The 14,565-nt window shown below is 39.1% G+C and overlaps 1 protein-coding gene across 2 annotated transcripts in view; it reads right to left on the bottom strand.

Moving 5' to 3' along the window:
- dcc (DCC netrin 1 receptor) overlaps nucleotides 1–14,565 on the bottom strand; it is a 350,643-nt gene that overhangs the window by 239,296 nt on the left and 96,782 nt on the right. For both annotated transcript variants that reach the window (XM_085278885.1, XM_085278887.1), the window contains exon 2: nucleotides 4,353–4,709. In XM_085278885.1, coding sequence (XP_085135011.1) covers nucleotides 4,353–4,709 — 357 coding nt within the window. The remainder of the gene's footprint in view (nucleotides 1–4,352; nucleotides 4,710–14,565) is intronic.

Genomic DNA, 14,565 nt, shown 5'->3' with positions numbered 1-14,565 from the left:
GTATACTCTAAGCAAATCCGTGTACAGGTTTAAGTTATTCAGAAATAAGGTAAATAATGCATTTTGTCTGTTTAGGTTTTGACTTTAAATTCTTGTGGAAGCAATAAACAACTGATTCATGAGGGTTTATGAGCTCCATGAAAGCAGATTTGAAAGGGCTTATGGTGCAGTCACAATAAGTATTAACTATTCTCCTTTAATGTCACTAATACCTGAATTATTAAACAAACAGCAGTAGGTTAGCTAATTGAAAAGTGAAAGCCAAAAGTAAGAAATACATTACACCATGCTCTATAACAATATGACGGGCTTGACTGGTTTCGAAATCAAATAAATTACATTATCATTCTTTTCTTTAAACACTATTAAACGACACTTCAAATGTTTGTTTAGGGTCTTATAGACCCTGAATGCAACAGATACCTCAATGGTAAAATGTGCCTTTTCTGTAGATAAATGAAGTCTAAATTTAAACTCTCTTCATAAACGGGTACTCCTCATTATGATCTGATCTCTCTCTTTTCCCAGTGTTTCCACTTCATTTTCCTTGGTATTCACTTTGTGTAGGATGTCTCTTTTTTTCTTCTTTTCTTATTCTACCACCCTTCAGCAATAGATTCACTTTCTTTGTTCTCTCTTTTCATTCTTCAATAGCGTTTCTTCTCTGTTCAGTCTTATATGCTTTCTCTCCCTCGTCCTCTGAGAGTTCAGTGTTTCTAATTAATTCCCAGTTTACAGTCATCTCTGAACACACACGCGCACACAGCCAGACTGCTAATTGAATTTTAAGCTTCTGCCTTTCATTAGCATTTTGCCATGTAATGCATTGTGTGCTTGCTTGAGTGTTGCCCATGCGTGTCTATGTGTGCGTTTGTGTGAATGACATGGAGGTAGGGCTGATTCATATTTTAATGTCATGCTTGAATGTGGGTTAATTGACTTTGATTGGAACATGTGTGTTTAATGATTCAGGTCAGGTTTGGATAAGAGTTTAAAATTCACAGTGAGTTCTTTCGGTGATGAAGTGGTGTGCTGCATGTCCCGCAGTGCTGGTCACCATAGCTGGAACCATTTTACCATTGCACTGGTATCAGGCAGCTCATATAACCAGTGGATTCTGGGCCAGTACCGAGCCGAGGCAGTGCCCAGCGCTGTATTTTGGTGCATCAATTTAGGCCTGACCATATCAGCTCCACTTATTCTTTCCTCACTCACATGCCAAACAGACCATGAAATGAGCAAGTTGTCCTGTTTTTCCCTCCTTATTTCATCTTGACTCAGACTTGTCTCAGCCTCCTGGAGGGGTTTGACTACACTCAGAGTCATCTTGATTTAGTAGGCGTTTTGACATTGACTTATCTCATCCTTATGTCTTCACAATGCTGCAATATCCAGGGCAGAAAACTTTAGTCAGCAGAGACGTGCTGACCACATAAGGTTGTCTTCAAAAGTAAGTTGATCCCCATAGGGTTTTATGTTAAAAGCAAAGAAACAACAAGAAACAACAACAACAACAAAGACATTTTGGGCTAAATGGATAATTTAACTGCTCTGTGAGTTCATTTAGAATCTCAATCTGTTACATTTTGGATATATGGGTGTAGCCACTTCAAAGTTTCCCAAAATAGTTTTTTTTATTTTTTGCCTTTTTCACTTTCTCTGCTATGCACTTTTAACACACTGACACAAATAGAAAGAAAGACAAAATATCAGTGATTCATAAATATAACGATTATTTTTTGACTTAAAAAATGCAAAACCACTTAAAAATACTACTGCCAGCATGTATCAATAAACTGCCTAACCACCAGTGTGGCAATGAAAAACCTCCAAAAGTAAAAGTAACAATGAGCTACTACACGATTATAAATGTCTGAAACCTTGTGCAGCTGCTCTCCTTTTTTCCAAATTGTTTAGATCTGCAATATAAATGTTAAACTTCACAAGCTACTGAATGTTATTTTTTCTGAATTGTTTTTGACTGCATTAATCTTTACCTGTTGAGATGTCACGCACGGGTCACTTTCTGGCGTGTTGTTGTGTGACAGAATATTTGATTAGTTGCATTTGTCTTTAATCCCATCACACTTTCAATAAGCTGTCATACAACATAGTGCACACAGAACAGGCTGCGCAGACTGATGGTCATGGTGATGCACTAAAGCCTCAGAGCTGCTTTCTATTAATGTCTTCCATAAACTGTATTGATCTTAAGCCTCGCTCCACTTACTAAATTACATTACAGGTGAATTACTTTGGTGTTATTAAGTAAATATGAACAGCAAAATAAATGGAAACGGCAATATTATGGGAGCATGTGTGTGTATGTGTGTTGTGTTGCTATAACTTTCAAGGAGAGGTGAAGGTGTTGTGGCCATGTTAATCTAAATGAGGGGAATCTCCTCTCCGATACTCTTTATTCATTCAATCATCTCCTTCTATATCATTCTTCTTCTGCTCATTATTTCTTTCTTTCACTCTTGCCATTTGTTCAGTTTTTTTATGCTTACATTTTCTCTTCTGTTGTATAGAAATTGTATGTTATGTAAATACACATGTGGACAACATGCAAATATTTACTGTTTACAAAGCCCAGGTTTCAGACACATCTGTATCTGTCAGTTGAAGGAAAGGTTTTTCAACAATGTTGCTCTATTCTTATTTTCAAGTCCAGTGATTTCGTATTCAGTGCATGCTGGATCGCTTCTATTCTTTTTGTATCCAAGCAAAATGCACAAACAAATGATGTGTTCTTACAATGCATGATGGTTGATATCACTGGAACAAACAAAACAAAATCAGCAACCAAAAATCATGAGGCTATACACAAGAACCCAAACTTACAACTCCAACAAATACCAGCTGGTGTGATTATGGTTGACAGTCAAAGACAAAGTCAAAAACAATCTGTGCTTTAATCTTTAATACAACTCTGAGTCTATTTATAGCATCCAAATCCCATTTCATTTGTCTACGAAAAACAATTGAATGACTCTCTTTTTTTCTATTTTTGCGCGACATACTAGAAAACCAGTCACACAACGAAAAGGAGATTGAAAACGACTCCTGAGGGGCACCATGGCTTCTAACAGCACGAATGTGCTGTTTATTTATTTGTTGTATATTTTAATATTAGCAGGTTCAGAGGACAGGGCTAAAGTTATTAAACTTCAAATGAATAGATTCAAATATAAAGTATATCAATATATGTTTAAAGATAAATTAACTCACACACAAGTATAAGAAAAACCTCCAAGTTTTGTGAGCTACAATTACTAACAGCTAAAGCTCAAAGCACAGAGGGCTAGAAATCATCTGGCAAGCATGAATTTGGAGGGAATAATGTGTATTTCCCAATCAGTTGGTGAATGGTTGCTGGAAGTTGATGGTATTTGCTGTGAAATCGACTGTTAGCCCCAGTCAAGCAGACCCATGGACCAGTCAGTGGCCTCTGGAAAAATGTGTATTTATATAAAATCACATAAAATCTTTGAGTGTGTGTTTTTTTTAATTAAACACACACTGTTGTAATTGACCTCAGGTCAGCAGCCAGCTTGTTCCAACAAACTAGACCACAGTGAGAGAACCCTGAGCACACATCTAATTCTGGGAACACACAAAAAAAAAAAACACAGGTCGGCACCTGGTGACCTGAAAGGTCTGATTGGGTTATAGAGACCGACCAGTCAGAGATGTACTGACGGGTCAAAGCATTGTGAGCTTGCATTGCTTTTCTAAAAGGACTGAACTGGGAGCCAGTGAAGGGACTTCAGTACTGGAGTGTTATGTTCACATTTCCGTGTGAGTTTCAGGACAGTGGTTGCTGCATTGTGATGGAGTTGAAGTTGTTGTTCCAATGATTTGCATTATACTGCGAATAAAGTTTTACAATAGTCTAACCTACTTGATATAAATGCATGGTGAGGCACAGCTTTTATTTCAAAGCCCTTCTTTTGAAGAGTGTTTGCAGACAAAGTATGGGTGACTAAAGCAATTTGCTAAAGACTCAGCCAATCACAATTACAGCTAACAACATCTAGCATCTTCATCCGCCAACTGTGGATCAAAAGTTTCCAGAGCATTTGGCCCTCACAAAGCAAAGGTTTAGCTCACAAAACTATATCGAAGAAGCTAAACTAACTGGAACTGAGTGAAAATGGTTCATCTACAGAACTTGTTATGATTGTAGAGATGAGAAAGAAAATGATTTCATGGTTTCCTAAAAATTACAGGATCTTCAAACTGAGAAACCAACTACTTTTAAGTGTGAACTATGAAATCACATTTTTGCATTTTGAGTTCATGAGTCTGTTTGAATGAATAGATACTTGTAGATACAAGTAGTCTCTTACCTGCCACAGTCACTCTTGCTGTCCGGCTCACAATGCTTCCCAGTCCATCCAGCGTGGCGAGGCACTGATATTCTCCCTCATCGGGCCGATGGTGCCGCGAGTGCATCACATTTTGCACCAGCAGCGAGCCGTTACTCAGCTGTCGCCGTCGCTCATCGACCACCGTGCTAAGCAGCACTCCATCTTTACGCCATGTGATGGTGGGGGGTCCTGCCACAGCATCTGACTGTGCCTGGCAGTCTAGCTGCAGCACACTGCCGCGTACTGTCACCGTGTCCTGAGGCTCCTGGGTGAAAATGAAGTCCACAAAACCTCCAAGACCAGACGAGGAGGAAGAAGATGAGGAGGCATCTGAGGCTGCAGGAAAAAGCAAAGGAGACGAAAAGGAGTTAGAGGGAAGCAAGACACCAACAGGACAAATAAACTCATCTACATCAAATACAGGTGTGCTTTAACACACATCTGCAAATCACTATTTAATTATTTATACTTATAAATAATAAAAATATAAACAAATCTCATATTATGCTGATTTTAAATCATAAAAAATACAAAGCACAAAATTGCTAAAAGATCCTCAGAGGGGATAGTGTTCAGTCTGTACTGTTCTCTTTCTATACAAATACATCCAGGGCACATTTCTGGAAGACAACACTTATGCCGCCCGTTAAACTGGACAATCACAAAAGCAGACAGACAACCAACATAAACATTGTAGAAATAATTCATTTAATAAATAAACTCCCCAGGAATCAGCAATTTGTATACCGTAGCACAGGTCAAAACATCTACCACTGATTGAAACCCAGTAACTGCCCACACAGTGTGACAGTAAATGCATTATATGTACATATATAGTATGACTGAAGTTAAAGGTGCATCTTGTTGCTTCTTTTTGTAGCTTTATGTACTTTTGTTCCTGTCATTTTTTTCCAAAATTGAACTCCAAACCAATAATGCCTTACTCAGGGCTTTGTTCTGTTTTCTAAAGCAGATCAATCAGGACTAGAATTCTAATACATTTTCTAATGCTTTATCCTCTTTTTGCTTCGTGTTTTTATCCATGTTTGTCATTAGCTCTGCCAGACATGTCTCTTCAGAGAAGAGAGTGTGGCTCTGAGTATTAACCCCCAACCTGTAGAGCTTCACTCAGCAGGATAACTCATCACTGCTATCAAAGCCACAGGAACCTGCTGTATTCTTTGTTTTCAGGTTTATAGACTTTCTTTAATCTGCTGAAAGGCGAGCAGTGGCGGCATCTCCTCCCTTCTTTGATGTTGAGTCTGCTTAAACGTCTTTCATCGTGATCAGAGAGGCAGTTTGTTCAGTCAAAGCCGCCGTTCAACGTCTCCGCATTTCCCGGAAAACCTGAATGGAGGCTTTAGAACGACCTGGAGTCACAGCGTCACAGCGCAGAGTTGACTTTGAAGAGCAGCAGATGTTCTTTTTTTCTGTTTTTCATTTCAGTTGCTCCTATAGGAAAACTAATCAGAGCAAAAACTTCTGTATAAAAGTTAATCCCAGTTGGGCCTGTTCCAATTGGGACCGGAGAAATAAAACGAACAGCACTTCATAAAAAAGTCTTTATCTCTAAGAACTGGGATTTGCTTTCAGCAAAGCAACATCCTTTTCTCGTATAACAATATAGTGCTGAGTGTGTTTTCATTGCAAATTATCAGGTTTCTCCTTACCTCACTATAACAAGAGCCGTGAAATGACTTATCTTGTGGATTGGCACTTTATCAATAAAACTGAACTCAACAAAAAAGGCAAAAACAGAACCAGAATGAATCTGAAACCACACTATACGCACAAGGTGGATGCCAACAAACATCACAGTCAGTGGATAAAACGATTTAATTGAAACATTTGTCAACCAACAACGGATTCCCAATATATGTATTTATAGATGCATGTGCAGTACAACTCAAATTAACCAAAGGTACTTTATTCTAATGTACTTAACACTTGCTCTTCAAAAAAAAAATGGTGAGAATCAAGTTAATTGTTCTTAATTTAGGCTCGTTAGCTGCTACAAAGCTGTTACTCACAACAATTTCCCACCTTCATCTCTCCAAACAACACACCTGGCAGATACCCTGCAAACCCATCTGTCATATTGAGGCTAAGAGAGCGTGGCTAAGGGTGCTTAAAGTCATTTTAAGGGCCTTTTATTAACAAACAAAAGGCCTTAAAAGTATTAAAGTGTGTTATACTGAGAGACAATAACATTAACAGCACACTTACAGTACAGAAAAGAATCTTGTAGAAGAGCAACATCACAGGTATCACAGGTAACTCCGCCTGCAGCCAATCCCCCACCCATACCTGAGGATCCTTCACTCCTTCCAAAACATCCTAGTTTCCTTCCCCACACATCATCCCTTGTTTATCTCAATCTTGCTCCTTCTCCCTTTCTTATTTCTTCTTTTGCGCTCTCTTTTCCTTCATGGTTTCCTTCTTATTGATTCTCCTTCAGCAGTCGTCCCCCTCTCTCTCTATCAGTAACTCACTATCTTGACAGCTCTATCTGTATTCACTTCCACCACACACACACACACACACACACACACACACACACACACACACACACACACACACACACACACACACGCTCAGAGCCAGTCACTTCATCAGCTTGTCCTTGTCCTCGTTGTCCTGCAGTTTGATGCTATCAGTCTCTGCTCAGCCTTCGTCTCTACTCTCTTCTTCTCTCTTTGTTGCCTCTCACTCACTTTATCTTCATATTTCATCTGTAACATGAAGCCAGTCTTCACTTTATTATTTGACCACAAACTCTTCCAGACATACAGTGGGGCAAAAAAGTATTTAGTCAGCCACCGATTGTGCAAGTTCCCCCACTTAAAATGATGACAGAGGTCAGTAATTTGCACCACAGGTACACTTCAACTGTGAGAGACAGAATGTGAAAAAAAAAATCCATGAATCCACATGGTAGGATTTGTAAAGAATTTATTCGTAAATCAGGGTGGAAAATAAGTATTTGGTCAATAACAAAAATACAACTCAATACTTTGTAACATAACCTTTGTTGGCAATAACAGAGGTCAAACGTTTACTATAGGTCTTTACCAGGTTTGCACACACAGTAGCTGGTATTTTGGCCCATTCCTCCATGCAGATCTTCTTGAGAGCAGTGATGTTTTGGGGCTGTCGCCGAGCAACACGGACTTTCAACTCCCGCCACAGATTTTCTATGGGGTTGAGGTCTGGAGACTGGCTAGGCCACTCCAGGACTTTCAAATGCTTCTTACGGAGCCAATCCTTTGTTGCCCGGGCGGTGTGTTTTGGATCATTGTCATGTTGGAAGACCCAGCCTCGTTTCATCTTCAAAGTTCTCACTGATGGAAGGAGGTTTTGGCTCAAAATCTCACGATACATGGCCCCATTCATTCTGTCCTTAACACGGATCAGTCGTCCTGTCCCCTTGGCAGAAAAACAGCCCCATAGCATGATGTTTCCACCCCCATGCTTCACAGTAGGTATGGTGTTCTTGGGATGCAACTCAGTATTCTTCTTCCTCCAAACACGACGAGTTGAGTTTATACCAAAAAGTTCTACTTTGGTTTCATCTGACCACATGACATTCTCCCAATCCTCTGCTGTATCATCCATGTGCTCTCTGGCAAACTTCAGATGGGCCTGGACATGCACTGGCTTCAGCAGCGGAACACGTCTGGCACTGCGGGATTTGATTCCCTGCCGTTGTAGTGTGTTACTGATGGTGACCTTTGTTACTTTGGTCCCAGCTCTCTGCAGGTCATTCACCAGGTCCCCCCGTGTGGTTCTGGGATCTTTGCTCACCGTTCTCATGATCATTTTGACCCCACGGGATGAGATCTTGCGTGGAGCCCCAGATCGAGGGAGATTATCAGTGGTCTTGTATGTCTTCCATTTTCTGATGATTGCTCCCACAGTTGATTTTTTTCACACCAAGCTGCTTGCCTATTGTAGATTCACTCTTCCCAGTCTGGTGCAGGTCTACAATACTTTTCCTGGTGTCCTTCGAAAGCTCTTTGGTCTTGGGCATGGCGGAGTTTGGAGTCTGACTGTTTGAGGAAGCGGTGTCTGAAAAGGGCTGGGAAAAAATCATCAAAGACCCCAGTCACCCATCACATGGACTCTTCACCCTCCTGCCCTCTGGGAGGCGCCACAGGAGCCTCCGGACTAAGACCACCAGGTACCGGAACAGCTTCTTCCCCACAGCTGTCAGACTCCTGAACTCTGCCTCCTGACATCTGACCCACGTTAAACTCATGGACTGAACATACACACACCCACAATGGACAACTGTACCCTCAAACACAATAATAACATGGACTGAACCACCACTCACAACCACTAGCACTTTATATAGCCTCTGTAGAAACTATCTACACCCTCACTTATCTTAACTGCACTACTGTATAGCTCTGTGTAAATAATCATTCTGTACATTCGATAATTTTTAATCCTACAACTGTTTACAACTTGCATAGTTCCCATTTCTGTATAGCTGTATATCCCAGATTCTGTAAAGTTATTTATTTCATATTCTGTATAGTTTTTCATATTTATATCCTGTTCATATCCTGTACATAGCTTGTACTCACTACAGCCTGTACATACTTATAGTTATAGAATATTCACAACATACTTCATACCGTGTACATTATAACATAATAGACCCATTTCTGTAATATACTCACATATCTATATTATTGCTAATATATATTGTAATATATCTATATCACTAAAGCACTTCTGGATGGATGCAAACTGCATTTCGTTGCCCTGTACCTGTGCATGTGCAATGACAATAAAGTTGAATTCTATTCTATTCTATTCTATTCTATTGAGGCTGTGGACAGGTGTCTTTTATACAGATGATGAGTTCAAACAGGTGCCATTCATACAGGTAACGAGTGGGGGACAGAAAAGCTTCTTACAGAAGACGTTACAGGTCTGTGAGAGCCAGAGATTTTCCATGTTTGAGGTGACCAAATACTTATTTTCCACCCTAATTTACGAATAAATTCTTTACAAATCCTACCATGTGAATTCATGGATTTTTTTTTCACATTCTGTCTCTCACAGTTGAAGTGTACCTCTGGTGCAAATTACTGACCTCTGTCATCATTTTAAGTGGGGGAACTTGCACAATCGGTGGCTGACTAAATACTTTTTTGCCCCACTGTATTTTTTTATGAACTTTTAGGATTTTTTCTGTTAAAAGAAAGTCATATATTTTTCTTGAAGTGTTAGTACACCGAGAAAATCTTGTCCTCATAACACAGAATATGTATGAATTCAGCATAAAATGAATATATACAAATTAATATATATTAAATATGTATTATAAATGTATGGGGAATAGACAAAAATCTCAACAAGTTAATAAAAAAAGTGAAACTGAAGAAATTCTGGTTTTACTGATTTGCTGACAGGCGGCAATTATTATAATCAGTAAATGAGTCATTTAAAGGATTTCTGAGAATGACAGTTCTCCACTTTCAGCTTTTCACATTTGATAATTTTCACATTTTAATGTTTATAGTCAATAAATGTAATGTCTTTCAATTTTGGACTTTTGTTGGGCAAAATAAGATGATTAAACGTGAGTACGGAGAATGTTACCAGCATTTTCGTGCCAATTTCAAGATTCATTAGAAAACATAATGAATAACTGTTTGTGTCAACTTGACAAAATATGAAAACCTTCCACTTGCATCTGATTTCTCTCCTCACTGATTTTATTTCCTGACACTTAAAATATGTCAGAAGCAAAGACTCTGAAAAAACAAGTAAAATAAAAGGACTGTAGAGAGAGTGATAATGAGCAGTCTTGACAGCAGTTTAAAATCAGATAAATGCATTTGATATATATGGTAAAATGGTAAATGGCCTGTATTTGTATAGCGCTTTCTAGTCCCTAAGGACCCCAAAGCGCTTTACACAACCTGTCATCCACCCATTCACACACTGGTGATGGCAAGCTACATTGTAGCCACAGCCACCCTGGGGCGCACTGACAGAGGCGAGGCTGCCGGACACTGGCGCCACCGGGCCCTCTGACCACCACCAGTAGGCAACGGGTGAAGTGTCTTGCCCAAGGACACAACGACCGAGACTGTCCAAGCCGGGGCTCGAACCGGCAACCTTCCGATTACAAGGCGAACTCCCAACTCTTGAGCCACGATCGCCCCTATATTGATTACACAGGTTAAGAGCTTTTCGAAGAACAATACTTGTGCATTTCTACACAGATTATCCAAACGCTGAACTTACATGCTGTCAGGCATGTCAAGTCCTTTAGACAGGCAGAGATATGAGACCTCGCTCCCTGCTTGGAGCAAGTTGGCCAGACTGAAATGTGTTTTATCTCTTTGTGATTGATGAATATTTATCATTTACTGTTATTTACTGTTTTGTGTTTTAACCCCTTTCCTGTCATGTAGGATTTTTTTTTGTCTGTCATTGTGGTCAGTCTATCTCTTCACACTAGTTTGGTATCTTTTTGTGGTGAACGTGAATCTTTTGTTCTTTCCTTTTGCTGTGAATTTTTACTGATTTGTCACCTTTTGTTTGATTTCTTGCTCATTTTTGTGAATTTCCACTTGTTTGTGGTCATATGGTTGTTTTTGGTCCCATTGGTTTTTGCTTACAGTATCGTAGGCAGGTGTGTTTGTTGACATGTGCTTGATTTCTTCTTTCTTCCTCAGGTTGTGGATTATCAATCTTCTTCACGATTTTCACTCGTCATTTTGTGTCTTTGTGGTTGTTGTTTTTTAGCATTTCTTGCATTTGATTCTTTTTCCCTGGTGTGGATTGTCACCTTTTTGCGGTCATTTTACATTTTTTTGTACTTGTCTCTTTTTATTGTGTGTTTACACTTTTATGGTCTGTTTACAACTCTCTGCAGCTGGTGTGCTTCTTTGTGGTCATTTTGAGTGTCTGTGATTTTTTATTTATTTTTTGTTACCTTGTGGTAATTGTGGCTGTTCTTCTGAATCTACAATTCATTCTGGTCATTTTGCATCTCTTTGTAGCTGCTTGAGGTCTCACTTCTGTGTCTCTGTTTTGGAGATTTTGTAATTTTTGCTGCTACTGTGTTTTTTGGGTCTCTTTGTGATTGATTTGTGTCTCTTTGTATTGGATTAGTTTTCCGTTTGTGGACTTTTGGCTTCTGGTTTTTTTTGGTCCCTTTGTTCCTTTTTGATGTAATTTCACATTTCTTTGTAGTTGCTTGATGTGTCTCTCTATGAAAACTGATGACAGTCACTCTACAGTAAACAGGGGCTCAGACTCAGAGATATCCTATCTTCCTTTATCCCTGCATGCCTGTATATATTCAATCAAGAAAGCAGCATTTCACCCAGATCATACTAGTGAAGTAGAACTGATGATGATGATAGAAACTTGAAATTCAACAGCTGAGATGCTGTGTGTTTGTTCAGTTTAATCCTGATAAAAAGCTAAACTGAAAAATGAGCAACATGCAATATGAAATATTACTAAATCGTGTAGGCTTTGGTTATGCATTCAATTTTAGATGTTTAAAATCCTTCAAGTCTTCAGTAACTAACTCTAAGACCTGTTAATCTCGTGGCATTCACAATATTTTTGTACTTATATGCTTTTGTCTTCAAAAGCAAATAAAGGTCAATAATTCAAACCATATAGAATCACACTGATCCTGATCCATAGCAGTCTCCGCTGATTACAAGATCCTAAAACATGTTGACCTGAATGCTGGAGCAGCTAATTAACACACTGCAGTAGAATAAATATTCAACACTTAACAGAACAGTACAAGACAAAACAAAATACTTCAGACCTGGTCCAGATCACAAATTTGTTAGCAAGGAGAGAAAAGCCATCGAAAGACCTCTATGGAAGACACGCCCTAGTCAGTTTTGTCACAGGGGTAAAGAAGTGGAAGGATATAGAGCCATCCAGGAGTTTAAATGATAAGATGAGAGTCGGTGACAGCAAGGTGGACAACAGCCAAGACCATCTGAACACACACGCACGCATTCTCACAGTGGCTGACACTGTGGGTTAGTGTCTGGAAAAAAAAAAAAAAACGACTGCATTACGACCCTGGACAACGTCCAGATACTGTGTGTGTGTTTGAAGTCTCTGCCAGCTGCTGCCTGCCAGCAGAGAATCAGCTTGACTGAAAGAAGGCAGCAGGAAGGAAGAGGAAGGAAAAAGATGCCCAAAAAAGGAAACCCATCTCTGTCACAATCAAACCATGAAAGCAGACAGCAGCAACATATCAGGAAATAAACCAATGATGTGTTGCTAAATGGAAAAAAACAGCATTTCAACCATGTAAAGCTTGAAAAGTTGACAAAAGAAAAATAATAGAGGAAATTAGTCACTTCAAAAGATTTTTAAAGTCAAATGTTTGCAGAGTTTTAATATTTTGACGGTAAAAGTATGTTTTAACTCAACTCAAATCTTTTAACAACTTGGTTTTATGCAAACAACGGCCTTGCTTAATATAAATCAGTGCATTTATTGTCATTTGTTGCAGGTGTTAAGCCTTATTAAGTATACTGAATTATTTGTAGTCTTTGCCCGCATACTGAGCGGTAAAGTTGTTCATACTTATTTAAAAGTTAGATTTTTTCAGTACAGCAACGGAGAGTGCAAAGAGGCATACTGCTAATGTTTTTTAAATTCAAATTATTTTCTGTTGTGCTGTGATCATTATTGCAGTTATATTGTGTTTAGGTTTAGAGTTGCATTGAGATGCAGTTTTCAGACTGACTGAGAGCCATGCGAGGGTGTAGATATTATAATATCAACCCGTTCTCACTCCCAAAGCGTAACATTTTACGCTAGGTGACAAATCGTCACCATATTACGTTTTCGGCTACCCACCACGTTCCTAAAAGACGACCTCGGAAAAAGAGGAAATATGAGAACCGTCTGGACTGAACCTACACATGTTCGCTCTTTTTCTTCAAATCGCTTAGAAACACGCTATTTAACATCATTAAAGTCCTGGTTAAGGTCAGGAATAAGGTTATGGTCAGGGCTAGGGATAAGGTTAGGTTTAGGGCTGGAATACAGGGCTGGAACGTCTACTACCGCGGGAGCGTCATTGCACTGGATTCCAGCCATAACCCGCCGCATACCATAAGAACGCCGAAGGTCTCCTTTCGCGTTCCTTAGGAACGCCGCGGGACGTGACAAAACGTCGACATGTTACGCCTCGGGAGTGAGAACGCTCTGATAATATAACATAGGTCATAGTGAGTAAGGACTAGTCAACGTTCGGGGTTTTTCAGATGGTGAGAGAGACTGTTTATATGTCTGTGTGGTATATGGGGCACAGCGATGTGACCAAAAACAGAGCTCTGTCTGTTGTACATATACTGTACATTGTGTACACTAAGTTTCTATAAGAATTCCTGCACTTATTTGGCATCCATTTGCCGAGTATTGGGTACGAGCCCTTAATCTTTGAATTCAGACGTTTTCAGTTGTTACGTTTTTTTATTCATCTTTGGGCATGAAAAAAAGATTTTTGAACTTAATTTTTTTTAAGCATGTACTTTTCAAAGAGTTTTTTACATGTCTACTTAGGTGGACAACATACGTTTTGAGTGGGTGGCACGGTATCGAGTGACACATCAGTGTCCAATATAGTGGTTTATGTGCAAGTATACCATCAACACTGACACAAACACGAGAAAGGGTTGAGGTTGATATCAAATATTGAATCAAAATCTGTTGAAAAAATTTTAAAAAGCTTGTTTAAAATTAAATAAAACAAGACTAGAATACCAAGAGTGTTTTTGTGAATAAAATTGGATGTAATTGAATGTCATTAATTTAACTGAGTTGAAATGAAAGACAAATAACACAAGAAAGAAGGAGAAAAAGAAAAAGAAGAAACCTGGATGTATGCACTATTTTCTGGAGCAAATGTTTGTGATTGCTGAAGGCTGAAAATTTCTGCTTGTTAGGCTTGAAAAAGTTGTAGAACCTCCAAGAATGAACTCGAGGAAAAGAAGTGCTAAGTTAGCAGGAAGCAGTGAAAAGTGAAGCAGAAAAGGAAAGTTTGATAGAGTTAAATGGAGGTCTGATCCCTTACACACTGACTCAAAGCTCACACTGTCACCCAGTAAGCATCATCACCAGTGTTGGTCAAGTTACTTGAAAAAAGTAATCAGTAACTAATTACTGATTACTTCCC

The sequence above is a fragment of the Mchenga conophoros genome, linkage group LG7 (assembly GCF_057382185.1).
Source record: "Mchenga conophoros isolate Kocher_MC1m ecotype Shallow Benthic linkage group LG7, M_conophoros_male_GT1.1, whole genome shotgun sequence".
Lineage (NCBI taxonomy): Eukaryota > Metazoa > Chordata > Actinopteri > Cichliformes > Cichlidae > Mchenga > Mchenga conophoros.
Note: the sequence above shows the minus strand (reverse complement) of the source record. Positions and strands in the feature narration are given on the sequence as shown.